Below are 15,709 nucleotides of genomic sequence, written 5' to 3'. Positions count from 1 at the left end.
TCGAATTTAGTTGTGATTTCAGTTATTGTCGGTGGAATTGCATGGAACGCAATTGACACGGTGTAGATAGGGTCCGTGGCGGAACCATTTTCACGACGACGACGAAGACGAGGTGGTAGCTCGGCACCCTCGCCGCAGGAAACGACAATACACGAGCCATGAGCGACGATTATGGGGGAAGCGTGTCCTACGGTTGAAAAGGGAAAGCCGAATTTTTCTCGCTTCGAACGGCGGAGGAAGGAAATTGCCCGTGACTAAAGCGACGCCTCTGGTGTCCACTGTCATCGAGAACCCCGTACTCTTTTTGCTCGTCATCCTCGATTCTTTCCTCCTTCTTGACGCTTCTCCATTGTCCGTTGCTTTACGACCTGCACATACCGATCCGCGTTCTCGATTCACTATGCCGTTGTAAAGAATCGAGCTGACTAATACGCACTACCGGTTCTTCCTCTCGTTCCCATGTATCCAGAGAGCGAATCGTCGGGCTAATTGCACGGCGAAGGCGAAGGCGAAGGCGAAGGCGAAAGGTTGTTTGGTGGTAAAGTAATGGTAGCGAATATCGATACGAAATAAAGGTACTTTCCCAAAGGACCGTACAGGAAGGGAAGAAGGAGGGAAGAAGGACTCGTGTGCATCGCGAGGAGCCGGTATCTTCCACAAAGGGTTGACAATAGCAAACAGTTTAATGTCCCGTACGTTTATTGTATCTCGGCTACCGTGGCCTTAACTTGGATCGGTAGCCGGAGAAAGGGTGAAAGGAGGCGAAAGGAGGGAGACGGAACACCGGGACAGATCTGTTATTCTGTTAGACTCAGCCCGTTCGCCGGTGACATTTGAATGCTCGCTCGATTTTACGTTGCCCGAAGGGAACACCGGAGGGAACGCCGGAGGGAAGAAGAGCACGGAGAGAAAACGAGAACTTCCATATCCTCTTTGCGTTCTCTCCGTTCCACGAGGAGGACAGACCGCTCTTAGTATCCCCTTCTTCGTTCTTCGCCTCGAAACTCTGGTTCGTCGCTGCTTTTCCCCGCGAATTCCGCCGCGCGACGACCCTCGAATCCCCGCATCCGCGGTCTAGATCTCGTGCTGCAGCGTCTCGCTGGAGAGCGGTGATAAAAAGATAGAGAGAAGAGAAAGGGACGGATAGACGATTCGCCGTAATTACCGCGGTATCTCGGAGTGGAGGTTGGTTGGTTGGTTGGTTGGTCGGTCGGTCGGTCGGTCGGTTCGGCTGTGGCGAAGTACGAGAGCACGACGGCGAGGACTGGCGCTGGAGCGAAAGGGAGAGAGCGAGACGGGACGAAGAAGAAATTCCACGCGAGAAAAGAGAATCCAGCGGTGATACGGTGAACCGTTGAAAAATCTCGCGGAATCTCGGGAAAAGGCGAGTGGCCGTTGCCGCAATTGGTCATTGGGCGATTTTTGCTGGCATTCATGCGTCCGTTCTCGCTGTATTTATTGGAAAGGTTTCTCTGGTACGATCTCCTATACACGCACGGGGGTTAACTAAACGCCGTATCCCCGTGCCTCTTTTCTCATTCGATATTCTCCTCTTTATTTACGGCCCCTTCCCGCCATTTATCCTCTCTCTTGTCCCTCCCTTTACCTTTCTCCGCGTCCGTGGCCTCTTTACGGGGATCATCCGCAATTAGAGCGGAGACCGGATGAAAAGCGGTATCCGGTCCAGAAGGCAATTCGATTCGAAAGAACGGATTTACGGAGGCGAGTCGATCGATCGAAACGGGCAGGCGATCTATTGCGCACGAATCGCCGCGTGCAGCGCGATAAATCGCGAGTCGAGCAAACAAATCACCCGGCGAGACCGATCGATGCTATCTGCCCGCGTCGATCGGCCGTGCCCGCGACATAATTCCTACAATGGCGGCGAGCGATGCACCGTCGCAAATTGCACGCTTACATAATCCACCGGACCGATTAATCACCGCGCGATTTACGAGGGATTTGTCGCGGAGCCGCGCGCAGCTTCCGCCGCGATCCTCTTGCGCTCTCGATTCCATAAATCAGCCATTTCGCGATTTTACGCTGATGTTGGTCCCGACAAATCGATCCCCTCCAATTGCTCCCTTTTATAACCAACGTCACTCCTTCGCTCGTTCGTTCGTTCGTTCGTTCGTCTATCCCCTATACACCGCGTCATCCGTTTAAGGCGATCGCGTCGTTGCATTTCATCGTGACCCGTGGACAAGAGTTACGCGTGTCCCGTTAAACGAGCTGTGTCGCAAAAAGGGCAACGGCAGCTCTCGGATAAATACCGCGCGATGAATCCAAAGAGAGAGGAGAGAGAGAGAGAGAGGTACGATGACGAACAACGTCGTCCCCCTTTTCTTGTCGTTTCTCCTCGCCGTTTAACTGTCCTTCTCAAAGCTCAATCGAATACTGTTCTCCCGGTGAGAGACGCGTTGCTTCGCGAGTAAACGCGAAAATCAGAAACGGCGCAAGAACGAGAGAGGAGTTGCAGGCAGGATGAGGAATGAAGAAGAGGAGGAAGAAGAAGAAGAAGAAGAAGAAGACCACTCGCAATTAAACACGGCGTAAGTCTCGCTCCGAGGATAATGCCCCGGAATGCTGATAATTGGCTGAGCCGTCGGGACGACCCGAGACGATGGGCACACCGTGCACCTGGCAGCACGGTACTGCAAGATCATCGGCTCGCGATCCCTCGTGTCTAATTGATTCCAAGTGATTTATATTACCTGCTGCTCCTCTCCGCCTCGAACATTCCCGGCCCTCCACGCTACGCCCTTTTACCTTTTCTCCGCCACCAATCTTTCGTTACGAATCACTCTACTCTTTCAAATATATCCAAGCCATCGGATATAGGGTGAGTGGAAAGAATCGCGTGGATCCGGAAGTAACACGAGAGAGATTGAAAAAGATGCGGTGGAAGAAGAAGAAGGAAGAGAGAATCGCGATCGAGAGAACGGCGTAGCGGGCATGAGGCAAAAGGCAGGCAAGAGGCACTACAAGCTCGGAGGCAGTAGCTCGAGCCGGGGCCTTTCGCTCTCGAACCTCGATATCAGATCGCTCGTATAAAACTATCGTATCGTTTAAATACGCACTGAAAGGTGAGGCGATGCATCGGAAGATACGCGGGCGGTGGCAGGTTGCTTCTCCCGGACTGCGTCTTTTCGTTCCGTCCGTCCGTCCGTCCGTTCGTCCGCGTGTCGATCCGCGCCGAAGATACCCGGCTGGAATCCATGGGAACCACGGCGAGCCGAGCTTAACGCGTATAACCCCTTCTCAAGCCCGTGCGCCACGATGCGCCTGTCTCTCCCTTTTCTCTCCCTTTTCTCTCCCGTTTCCTCTGCCCACCTCTCTGCCTCCCAGCAGCCCTGCTTTCCTCCGCTATTTCCTCTCGCCTTTTCTCTTCCCGATGTCTCCGCGGAGATTTCGAGGGCCGATCCCGGACGCCGCGTGGCATTAGTATTCGCGACTGGTTTTCGCTTAAACGTTCGCAAAGGATAATTGCCTCGCGGCGCGGAAACGCTTGGAACGAGCGTCGCTCGATTCGATCGACCGATTGCCGACAGATACGCCCGATACTTTGACGACCAACGCCGATTCCGCTGCCTCGTTTCCGCGCAACTCGTCGTGTGCCTCCAAAGGCATCGATAATTGGCCCTCGCATTCCGCCTTACGATTATAAGTTAATCCGGTAACGGGCCACGAGCAAGATTCTATCTATCGGGCTCGCGTAAACCCGAGGGAAACCGCGCGGCGCACCTCCTGCAAAAGTATAGAGGCGGAAAGGGAGGAAGAGGGAGGGCCGGAGAGGATTTTGCAAAACCCGGATGCTCGGGCAAGTGAGAGACAATGGGTGACAGGGAGCCGTTGGACGGAGGCGGTGGTAATCTGCCGTTTTGAAAAGGGGTGGAACTCCGGCGCGCATTGTCCGCCTAATGATGGAGTGGAGACGTGACAGGTGAAACCGAATACACACGCCACCGAAATCTCCCTGCGCCGCTCCCATAATATCTCTCTCGCTCTCCCTCCCGAGACGACCAACCACTTCCAAACGTCCAGGCTGTCGCGACCAACTTCATCCTGCTCCTGAAATCCTTCCGCTTCGAGGACGCTCTTTCTTGCCTTCGTCGAAAAGTATCCGCGACCTTTATTTCAGACCTCCTCCACCGAAGGCGTTCCGTTCCGTTCCCGTTCGTTTATACCCATTCACCATCGGCTCCTCGATTAATTGGCTCATCCTCCCGTCCTAATTCCTCCGCCTCGAATATAATCCCATTTCCTTCGACTCGGTCTGATTCCGAACCGAGCGGGAGGGGATAGACGGAGCCTAGAGAGCTAATCGATTTTCCAATCCTCGCAGATACCAGGGAAACGGGATTCGCGAACGCCATCACCGCGGCTGGAGTCACCTACGCGGTCACCAGAGCTTGCACCATGGGCCATCTCGTCGAGTGTTCCTGCGACAAGATGACGTCGAAAGGTGAGTGAAACATTCAAACTCGTCCCCGTTCGCTGGCGAATTACGCGAATTGCGCAGGTAATCGCCTCGGTAAGTTCCCCCGGACTGTCGAAATGGAGAAGAGCCTGCCGACCGAGGGTGACTGGGAATGGGGAGGTTGCGGCGATAACGTGAAGTTTGGCTTCAAGAAGTCGCGGGACTTCATGGACGCTCCTTATCGCAAACGCAGCGACATCAAGACCCTGGTGAAGCTGCACAACAATAACGCTGGTCGTCTGGTAGGCACAGTTGTTATCTCTCGTAGCGGTGAAAACAAATCGGCGTAATCGGGAACGTTCTTTTTCCCCCCTTTTTCCATCGACGCGGTTACAGGCGATCAGGGACTTTATGAGGACCGAGTGCAAGTGCCACGGTCTCTCGGGATCGTGCACGGTGCGCACCTGCTGGCGGAAAATGCCACCGTTCCGTGACGTCGGGAACAGGCTGAAAGAGTCGTTCGACGGCGCGGCCAAGGTGATACCGAGCAACGACGGGCACAGCTTCATCACCGAGGGGCCGACCATCAAGCCGCCGGACAGATTCGATCTGATTTACAGCGAGGACTCGCCTGACTTCTGCAAGCCGAACAGAAAAACGGGATCGCTGGGCACGCAGGGACGTCGATGCAACTCCACCAGTCAGGGAGTGGACGGCTGCGAGTTGCTCTGTTGCGGCAGAGGCTACGACACCAGGATCGTCAAAGAGAAGACCAATTGCGAGTGCAGGTTCCGTTGGTGTTGCGAGGTTACCTGCAAAACTTGTCTCGTTAAGAAAACCATCAATACTTGTCGCTAACCAGTCCACGATAGGATAAGCATTTCTTTGTAATATACACGTCGTGCTGTCAAGTTGTAGTTTTCTGGCCGCGAGTGTCGTGTCTCGAGGAGAGTTAGTCGTTTAAACAACGAGCGTCAGTTTTGCATCCTTTCGTTCCAAGCTTTCCAGGTATCTCCAGCTCTCTCTCTTTCTCTCTCTCTCTCTCTCTCTCTCTCTCTCTGTTCGAAACGATCCTAGCTTCTCCCGCTTTTGCGACCACGAGTCGTCCCTTATCCTCTTTCCTCTCCCTCAGCGCTTGCGTTCTCCGTGTTTTTCTTTCTTTTTTCTTTTCTTTTCTTTTTTTTTTTTGTACATAAGACTGAAACTTTATACTGTGCAGCGTGAAATGCGAATAAAAACGTGTATCCTCCGGCGAATTCTCGTAAGGTTACTTCCGGTACAAACCATCGCGTCACCGAACGCGCAAGGACCGTGGAATGCCCAAGGCGAAGCTTTTCTCTCGCAGGTAAGTCGAACATTTCGTAACCAATTCGAAGATGAAAGAAAAAAGGAAGGTGGAAATCGGCGAGGAGGAAGCCTCGTATATTATCGCGTCTTGTAGAACACAGGCTTTTAGCTGTAATTCGACCTTGTACACGGGAGAGGTCGCGCGAGCAATAAACAACCGGTGTCTACATCTCCTATAAAATAGTTTTACGGCGAAGAGACTGGAGAGAGGAATTTCGCGTAACCATAAAGCCGGGGAAGAAGGCTCGCGCCGTATCGTGACGCGCTCGCCACGTTTCGGCGATAGCGGAAGCCATAAACTCGACGAAGAGAAATCTCTGTTTTCTCCCCCCTCGACGCGCGCTCCTCTCCTCCATCGATGGCCCGTGTCCGTTTGTTGGACGTGAAAATTAGCGCGTCCGCTATTGTGCCCTCTCTTCGCTATCCCATTCCGTAGCTCCCACGTGTAGGTATCGTTTTCCTCTTAATCCCTTCGCTTCGGCCACGAGGATTTTCGAGCAATAAAATTTACACGTACGCGCAAATTCGGATATAAAAGGTAAGAAGTTAGGCCCACAAACAACACGGGAAAGGAACACGAGTTCAAGGATGAACGGAGGGTGGAAACTCGTTGTGAGGGGTTAAGTAAAAAATTTCCGATTGCGCCTACACCCTCGACTTTAATACGTGACGCGGCCGGCAGAAGAATCTCCGTTAATAGAGAGGTCGAGCTCTCCGGAGGGTAGGAAGGTGGTGAGGTGCAATTAGCCCCACCAGCTGCGCTCGAGCGGACCGCGCGTCTCGACTCGATTAGCCCGTGGCCAGGAGATTGGTCTGCTTTGGACCGACTGGGTGGTCCGACCAGGGTAATTTTCGGCTGCCGTGGACGTTCCCCTATGAGGGTAAAGTGGCCCCCCGAAATTCGTTCCGGACGTGTACCGTGCGCGTACCACAAACCCGGCCCGTAACTCGTCGCTTCGGGACGCGCCATTTTCGTCCCGTCTCCCCCCTCCTCTTCGCACTCCTCCTCGAGGCTTAACCGGTGTCGAGATCTTCCGGTGGTAATTCAATTTCGCCCGACAGAGCCGATCCGTGGCGGTTATTACGGCTTAATGAAAACATCGCCTGCCAGGAAGGACGGCTCGGCTCGATCTGCCGATTACCGGGCGCGTACGCGAGCTCGCGGGCGTTTATTAATTTCTTGGGTCGCGGATCGTGCCGAGAAGCGGATAAGAATGGTTGGACGTGGTTCGATTTTCAATCGAGCGAAGCGACGAGGAGCGCGGAGAGGATCGGGAGGCTCGTAAAACGAGTGGAAAAATGAGACGCGGGCCGTACGCGTTCGGGACAGAGTGAATGGAGCGAGCACGCGCGAGTAGAAACTCTCCCACGAGGAACGATCGTCCGGCACCGTTCCTGGAACGATTAGACACGGAACAATGGGGCCCGGGGAACGCACGTGGGTCGTGACGCGCGACAAAACCGCAAAACGCGACCGTGATTAATCGTCCTGCTCGCCCTCTCTGTCCAGGGAGAGCCGGAGTGCCGTGCGCCGTCGCTTGTTCTCCACTCTTCTTCTCCGTCCTCCCCCTTCTCTGCTCCACATTCGTCGAGGTCCTGGCAGTTTGCGTGCCTGTTCGAACCGCGAGAATGGAAGCGACGACGATAAGACGAAGCTGCGTGACTGGACTGTTCTCGGTCGAAAGTTGCCGGTGGAGACAGCCACGCGCGTTCGTCGAGCTTTTTTTCAAGGAGACCGTTGAGACACGCCGGTAATTGGTGGAAAAAGCGGTCGAACGAATCGGCGAAAATAAAGCGGAGAAGAGGCGAACGAGAGAGAGAGAGAGAGAGAGAGAGAGAGAAAGAGAGAGGAAGGAGGAAAGGTGGAAGCAGGTCCTCGTACGCGTTAGAACGGTGCAAGTTGCAAGTGTTCAGGGGCAAGACATGGTGGCGCCGGAGGTGGTCGGTCGTTCGAGCCGGCCGCGCTGGTCCGACGCCAATATTAATTAAACGATCCCATAAGCGCCTAACAAACTGGCTGTACGTTAGGCGGTTTATTGGGGTCCCCAAGCAGGACGTTAAAATGTTCCAATCTTAATTAGGTAGGTGTTTACAGGAGGATAATTCCACGGGCCTTAAGCCGGTGCACCGTTTACCGTTTCTACCGGACGCGCGGGCCACCGGCCGCGACGTCTCTTCGCCACCGCGACTTCTTCCTCCTCCTCCTCCTCCTCCCTCGGCTGTTCTTCGAAAAGATACTCCTTCGATGTCCTCCAATCCTCCCTCCCCCCCTTTTCCTCTTCCGCGCCCTTTTCTCCAGCCGAAGGACGAAGGGCCGCGGCGAGGAGGTAGGTGGAGGAGGTCGTTGAAATCTTTACGGTTCTTCCAGCTTCTTGGAATTTCTTCGGCCTCCCCTCTCCTTCTCTCGCACGCAGGCATACTGGTCTTGCGTAATTAGCCGAGTGTTGCTCCTTTTTTTTTTCTTCCCCTCGAAAAGAAGAGGGGCGGGCAGAGTAATTTTCGCTCGGAATGCGCTCCGGATAAGCTTTCGTCGTCTCCGTCCTCCGCTTCTCACCGGAATTACCTTCGTTTAATTTCGTCTCTCGCATTGTTCGACGTTCGCGCTCGCAAACGGCCAGCCCAAGGGTCACTCGACCAGCGCTAATTCTCGTCGATTCTCCGAGCGTTTAGAAGCGGTTAGCGGTTAGCGGTTGCCGGTCTTCCGCGTTCCACCGTTCGTTCGCGTTTCCTCGCGATGCACTCTCGCCGCTTCACCGATTCCAAGTTGAAACGAAAGCGGGAAACGAGCCTCCCCTTCGATCGTTATCGCGGCAGACCGAGGCAGATCGGGGCAAGAGTTACGTGGGTCGTGGAAAATCAGTTAAGCGCGTTTCGGCGTAGAACGGGGGGACGGAGGGACGGAAATTAGCGTCGCGGGCCACTCGTAATTCCCCCCTTCGGCTTCGGACTTGAGCGCGGCCGAGGCGTGTCGTAATTATCGGCCGCATAATATCGGTGAATTTATTCGAAAGAATTTTTCTGCGGCCTCGCAGGAATTTCGTTTTATCGGCCTGTGCCACTCTACGGGGGAACGTAGCCGGCAGCTAAGCGCTCGTTTCAAACCCGTAAGGAACTCGTGCTGGATGTTTCGCCACCGCGAGAACCAGACCGCGCCCTGTTCATGCGGATTTTCTTTTTTCCTTTCCCTCTTCCACGTAACGGGGGAAACGAAATACATTTTCCGTGACGGTAGATCGTTTCTGAAGTTTTTCACTCGACGAAACGATCGAAAGTTGCGAGTTCGAAGCGGTGGAAATCGCGTCCCGTAAAGGAGGAGCGGAACGACGAGCGTGCAGGGGCAGAGGCAGCGGGACGATAAATATCTCTGTGCGGTCGCGTTGCGAGCACACGACATTGTGGGCAATGGTCGTAAACCGACGTGTTGCCGAGCCCTCTCTGCCCTCGGCTCCCTCCTCTCCGCGCCCGACTCCGCTGTGTTTCCGATGCCAGATTATACGCGCTGGACCGTGGCACCGACAACTTCATCCGCGGGGCGCCTCTGATTTATCCTTATTAATAAAACTTTAAAGTGCTGTTAACATGTGCCGGAGGGTGGCGGTGACGGCGAACGCGCCGCAGAAATCGAGAGAGACCGCGCCGGGAGGTTGGGACGAGCGAAAGATGAAGGAGCGGCCCACGACCGGGCAAGTATTGCGCCTCCTCCTAGCTTCTCGCTCGGACAACACTTACCCGTCGCTTCTGCTCGCTTTAATTTCATTATCGTCACTTTGAAACTCTCGCCGAGGAGAGTCTAGCTTCCGTTAAGGACGAGGCACGCACACGGAAGCCAGGGCGGTGAAAGCGGGATTCTTCTCGCAACCGAGGAGCGTTTGCGTTAACCTGGAAAAGTGTCTAAAGTAGCCTCGCCGAGGCGGCCGAGAAAGGCGGCTGGGCAGATATCGCGAGCTTCTTCGCTCTCCGCGCGGTCGAAAGTTTCTCCGGCGAGGTGGAGCACGCATGGGCGCTCAGCAGGGTGCTCGGGACTGGTAGAGGGGCGAGGAAGGGTGGTCGGGGTATCCGGCGAGGAATCGAGCAGCGCCTCGACGAGATATCAGGCATTATTAAAAGTACATAAACACCGTGAGGTAAAACGCGAATTATGGCCGTGGCCGGCTGTGAATTAAAGAGGGGCGACGAAGGAACGACGAGGGCACGAGATAAAGAGAGTCATCGCGGACTTGCGCCGCGCTACCACCTCCTGCACGTTCCCTGTTGCTTATCTGCTTAGGCTATAATCGCCTTGTATCCGAGAGGAAAAGCAAACAAACGCTGGAGAAGAAAACGCAGACTGTTTACTTGGGACTGGCTTTCGAAAAAACAGGTACATCGGGGAAAGGATGATCGCGATTGCGATAGGTTTGAACCGCGGTTACACGCGGTGATCGCCTTTCTCTTTTATTACGTAAACCGGTGCGTCTGAATCGAAGCGATAAGTCTGTCTTCCGTTTTGGCTCTCGATTCGCGAGACGCGTCGCGATCTCTTTCTCTAGAGAGAGAGAGAGTAACGAAAGGCTGGATTCTCTAATGAAGCCGTTTTCGTGAGCGGACCCACCGTTGTCCCGTGGGTGGGAGCAGGAATCGTTCCTTTATCGCGAACGGTCGATCTGAGATTTAACTCCGTATATCGAGCCGATCGGCCATCGATCCACCGTGCAACTCTCGAACGTATTTCACGATCTCCCGTCGTCCGTGGACCTCCTCGATCGTTCGATCCTCCGCCATTCTCGGTGCCCTGCCGCGCCTACGATTTCGGTCTCGTTTCTCTCTCGTCTCGGCCAACGCTCCGCATTTGCGTGTCGCGAAATCCGCGAAGCGGGCGAAAAGGAGAGAATCGGGCGTTACCATTCTCGGTCCGGTTAATTGCACCGACATTCTTTAAGAGCCGAACCTGGTGTGGTCGGTCGGTTATGAAAATCTCTAGTTATGAACGTAGCGGCATGTCTCGTGCTTGTCCCCGTGGCTTTTGGCTCATGTCGCGCGTCCACCCACGATCGCGAGGATATGGATGCGAGCGGTTAGTCGGCGGGACGCGGTTGAATCATCGCTTTCTCCGCGGTTCTCGCCGAATCTTCCCTTTCGAGAAACGAACAACAGACGGAGAACGCTGGTTTCGAAAGAAACCATTGGGAAAAGAGCGAAGGGAGGGATAAGGGAGGAAGAGTGGCGGGTCTAGCTCGGAACGCTAGAGAACGTTTATTACGAGGAGAGACCGGAGGAAACGGTGTCCCTCCTCTGAACGCGCGTCGGTCCCATCTCATAAACGGGCCCGTTTTACGATCGCAACGGTGGTTTTCGCTGCACTTTTTGCCCGCTGCCTGAAAGCTTACCTACCGGTCGCCCAGAACAGAGGAGATGCACGGAGGGAAGCAGCTTCCCAGCGGAACACCTACCGCGATAATTACGTGACATTTTGTTTTGCGACCGCAGGGGATTTTTTCCTCGCCTCCGTTCCGTCCTCGCGCGTCGCCACCATCCACTCCGGACTCTTCGCCTCTCATCCCAAACCCATCCTCTCTCCTTTCCTCCACGCGCACGCCCGACCGTTTTAATTTCGACTATTACCTTTAAATTACCCCCGACCGCCGCCGACGAGTAGCCTAATTTTTATCGTCCTCGCTCGGGAAAAAATTTCATCCCGCGGACCTCTCTCCCCGAAACGAACGTGGGACGCGCGCGACTCGATCGAACGGATCGAGGTCGTAGATCGACCGTTCCGCGTCGATTAACCTCGAATTATCGTAGTCGATTCGTAATTATCGGGAAATAACTCAATAAGGGGCTTACGGTGGATCACGTGGCAAAGGGCCATCGATAAAATATCAATTTCGATAATGGCCGGTGGCGGAGAGAGGCAACGAAGCGAGCCGGGAGAGGCGTGAGAAGAAGAGAGGAGAGTACGATTTTGACGCCTCTCCTTCACGGCGGCCTTGCGGTGTAATTACGAGGCTCGCGGAACACGGCGGTGGGTCCAACGGGGCCCTTCTCGCCTCGCCTTTCTCTTCCTCTCGCTTATACCTTTTCCCCTCTCCTCTCCTCGCCTCGCCTCGCCTCGCCTCGCCCTCCTTTCTCCTCTACCTTTCTCCACCCTCCCCTATCGATTCCTCTTTCGCCTCCGTTTCGTCGCCCCTCGATACGCCACTTTTTCCAGATATCACCGAGGATCGGGAGTGAGAACAAAGCGGATGCTCCTGTAGTCACCGCGATCCAACCGATGTATGCTAATTTACCAACAATCCCTCTTCTTCTTCTCCTTCTTCTCCTTCTTCTTCTTCTTCTTCTTCTTCTTCTTCTTCTTCTTCTTCTTCTTCTTCTTCTTCTTCTTCTTCTTCTTCTTCTTCTTCTTCGTCTTGTTCGTCGACAGAACGTTGGACAGAAGAATGAGTCGAGTCCTCGGATGACCAGGTGGTCCTCTGTTTTGCGCGTACACACCCGAGTGCCCTCGACTTTTTCCCGATGATCTCGACGTCGAATCGAATCCGACCGTAGAATCTCGCTTCGGCTAAATAAACCCGGTCTCTCCCACCCCCGTTTACCTCGTTCAGAGAGGAAAGGAGAGGAAGGATCTCGAGCGCGATATCCTGTCGGTCGCGAGGATCGTAAAAAAGCGCGTATCGAGGAATCGAGGGGGCCACCGCGACCGGAGGCGGAGACCGACCTTTCGTTTTGACGCCTGAGCGGATTCTGCTCGGCTGCTCGCAAGATGTTTCCAATATCGTAAAACCATTAATTACCGGGTGGACCCGATGTCGGTGTATCGGCCTCCGAACCTTCCCTCCCCTCCTACACCCCTCACCCACCTGGTGGTACGGTCGACTACTTAGGTGGCCGTCGCTGGCCGGATGATGTATTTCGGTGTTTTTGCTCGACATTAATAATAACGTCTCTCGGTCCCGGCCGCAAGCTTCGTCCCGTGAAAGGACCTCTTTCCACCACTCGGTTCATTACCGGTCCCGCTTTCGATCCTTCTCGCCTCTTCACTCGCTCGATTAATCCGTCCTGTTCCCCGGTCCGCACGGTAAACGGGATATAACACTCTTCCGAAACCTCGCGGTTCAACGAGGTCTGCCAATTCCTGCCTCCTCCTCCTCCTCCTCCTCCTCCTCGATACCGACGAACTTGGACCTTCGTCCAGAGGCTCCCGAGGGTACGTCGGCGGAGAGCAGGGGGAGAGATAAAGCTAGATAGGATAGGAATCTGGTTGTCGATGAACGCCTCGGAACACGGTGTACGGAGAATCGCGATCTCGTGCTTTCGTTCCCACAGTCGGCGGGGACGTGGATTCCGGAGGAGATTCCCTTTGCTCGTTCCGCGGAAGACGGCCAAAGACGGCAAAGGGAGTAGCAGCAGTACATGGCCAGTAGGCGGAGGAGGAGGAGGAGGTGGAGGAGGGAGGAGGAGGAGGAGGAGAGGTGTGTGCGAGAGCGCGCGCGCGCGCGCGACCCAGCCAATTCGACCGCGAACGGAAAGAGAGAAGGGAGAAGAGTGTGTATCGGCGGAGCCCTATAACACGCGAAAACACCGATAATTCGACCGTGTGGTCCCGAACGTCAGCCGATATTCTTTCCCACGAATGGCCCTCGGAAAGGACGACCAGGTCCAGGACCCGCCAAAAGGGATTCCTGCCATTCCGGCAGCCTATGCTCCGACGAACGCGTCCACGACCCACCTTCCTCCCAATCGCAAAAACGATAAATTAGTTGATTTACTCGCCCGTTTTTTATCGGAAATAATTCCTCCCGAGGACGAGACCTCGCCGGAGTGGAAGATTAGGGCAACAGGAAGCACGCCGCACTTCTTCTTCTCCTCCTCTTCTTCCTTTTACATTCGCTCCCCCTCTCTCTCTCTCTCTCTCTCTCTCGCCTTCGCTTCGGGCCCTCGTAATCGTGCCTCGATGCCTCTGTTCGATACTTCTTTTCTCCCCTCTCGAAAGTACAAGCTCCGTACGTGTTTCTGTCTCGTGATAATTTTAATAAGACGAAAGGTCAGGACGGACGGGTCGAAGCGACGAAGAGGAAAAGGAGAAGATAAGGGAGAGGGCACGAGGCGCGGAGACGGAGACGGAGGCGGAAAGTTTAAGGAGAAGTCGGGTAGAACGATAAAATCGGAGGAAGGAAGGCGGGCGAAACGGCACGCGGCGCGTCGTGCCCGATCACACGCGCGTGGCATCCCTGATGGGGTCCTGTTCACCGAGTGACGCGAGCCCCTGTCTCTCGGGGGCCCTCGATTGTCAACCTCGTGGACTGAATTTCGTATTCGTCGGGCATAATGAGCCCAGATGCGAGGAGGCGCTCTCGAACAAGACGGATCCTCTCGCGAGACCGTGAGAGAACGTCCACCGCTGCTCGTTCGGCATCTTTTTTCCAAACACCGCCGCGACCCGTTCCGATTCTTAAACGCGCGCATTCTCCGTCTTGACAGCTTCCTCTCTCTCTCTCTCTCTCTTCTTCTTCTTTTTCCGAACAGATTTTTCGATCGTACCAGAATCCTGCCAGTTAGAAACCTAACCTTTCCACCCGAATGCGTGAAGAAAGTTTGGCGAGAGGCGGTTTCGAAAGGTCGAGCGATCCCTGAAGAGATCCCCTGAAGATCCCGAGCCGAGGCGTTCAGCAAAGGAAGATTCCCCGTAACCGTGGAACGAGCTACACGCGTGACGGTATGCGTAATAATAGTAAAACTGAATGAATCCACCTTCGTCCGGTATATCTCGCCAGTTTTCGGCCTCCTCCTCGGTTCAACCGTGGACGTATAACGAGGGGAGAGAGAGAGAGAGAGAGAGAGAGAGTAGCAGCAGGAACGGGTAAAAAGGCTGGCTGCTGAGGGAGGCGGTCGTGCTGCCTGTGCTCGAGTGACCGTGATGGAGACGAGGGGGTGGTCGGGCGAGATCAAAGGCGCCGCCGTGAGAAGTGGTCCGGCTGCTCGAGATTCTTGTCTGCCGGGACGCTGGGAGCCCCTCTCGCGTAGCAAGAATTTGTTTTAGTATCGCGGTCCAACCTACCCTTCCTGGTCTGCCTACAATGCCGCATGCACCAGCGTTGGTACGGCCCGTTGCGAGACCGGTGCGTCCTCTTTCCTCTGAGCGAAATCGATCGACCCATCGACCGTGGAACGAACCGCGCATCCTGCTCGATCGACGTGCGCGCCAGGACTCACTTGGAATGCGCTTACAAGTGGAAATACCGATCGTTAGGCGGACAGGGGGAAGGAGAAAGGGGGCCAGGGAGTGTCGGAACCATTAGCGCGGATGCCTGTTCGTATGCGGTCAGAATCCTTTTATCCCGTACAGAGATTCCTGCGGGATTCCTTCGTTCGTTATCATCGCGTGCAGCGCGCGGCCAAGGAGAAACGAAAGAGGAAGGAACGCGATGGGAAACGGCCGCGGGGGCAGACGAGCGGTGCGACGGTGGGGGTGGTGCCGGTGGAACGAGGGGGAGGAGAGTCGCGAACCAGTCCTCTCGGAGGCACGGGCCTCCCACGATATTCGCCCGGTCAGGAGTTATGAAGTCGTCCAGCTGGAGAACCAGTTGGCTATATTTCGCGGGGATAGGTCCACGCGGCTCGTGCAACACGGTGGCGTCGGCGTCGAATCCTTTCCAGCGAGACGATCCTCCTCCACTTGTCGTCCGTCTGTTGCGGGAAATCGGAACGGAACAAAACGAACGAAGAAAGTAGAAAAAGAACAAAACAAAATGCGATCACGGGTCTTTAAACTCTTTCGTAGTCGTCTTTATTACCTCTTCTCTTATGCGTCCATCTTTATAAATTACAAAGAGTCTGGAGTAAAAAGAACAGAACAAATTCTATTGTGCGCAGAAATGCCGCAATCACCTTTCCTTCTCTCTCGCGCAGAAAGGGAGTATCTAACACTGGGCTAATGGTTTCACTAAGCCTAAAATTGGGGGGACA

General features: G+C 54.8%; 1 protein-coding gene across 1 annotated transcript in view; it reads left to right on the top strand.

The window, feature by feature from the left end:
- LOC108580059 (protein Wnt-6-like) overlaps window positions 1-5,278 on the top strand; it is a 17,221-nt gene extending 11,943 nt beyond the window's left edge. Inside the window, exons 3-5 of the mRNA XM_017943719.1 lie at window positions 4,346-4,465; window positions 4,523-4,722; window positions 4,817-5,278. Of these exons, the coding sequence (XP_017799208.1) occupies window positions 4,346-4,465; window positions 4,523-4,722; window positions 4,817-5,278 (782 nt within the window). The remainder of the gene's footprint in view (window positions 1-4,345; window positions 4,466-4,522; window positions 4,723-4,816) is intronic.
- Window positions 5,279-15,709: the final 10,431 nt, after the last annotated feature.

The sequence above is a fragment of the Habropoda laboriosa genome, unplaced genomic scaffold (assembly GCF_001263275.1).
Source record: "Habropoda laboriosa isolate 0110345459 unplaced genomic scaffold, ASM126327v1 scaffold2, whole genome shotgun sequence".
Lineage (NCBI taxonomy): Eukaryota > Metazoa > Arthropoda > Insecta > Hymenoptera > Apidae > Habropoda > Habropoda laboriosa.
This window is presented reverse-complemented; position numbering and strand designations above follow the sequence as displayed.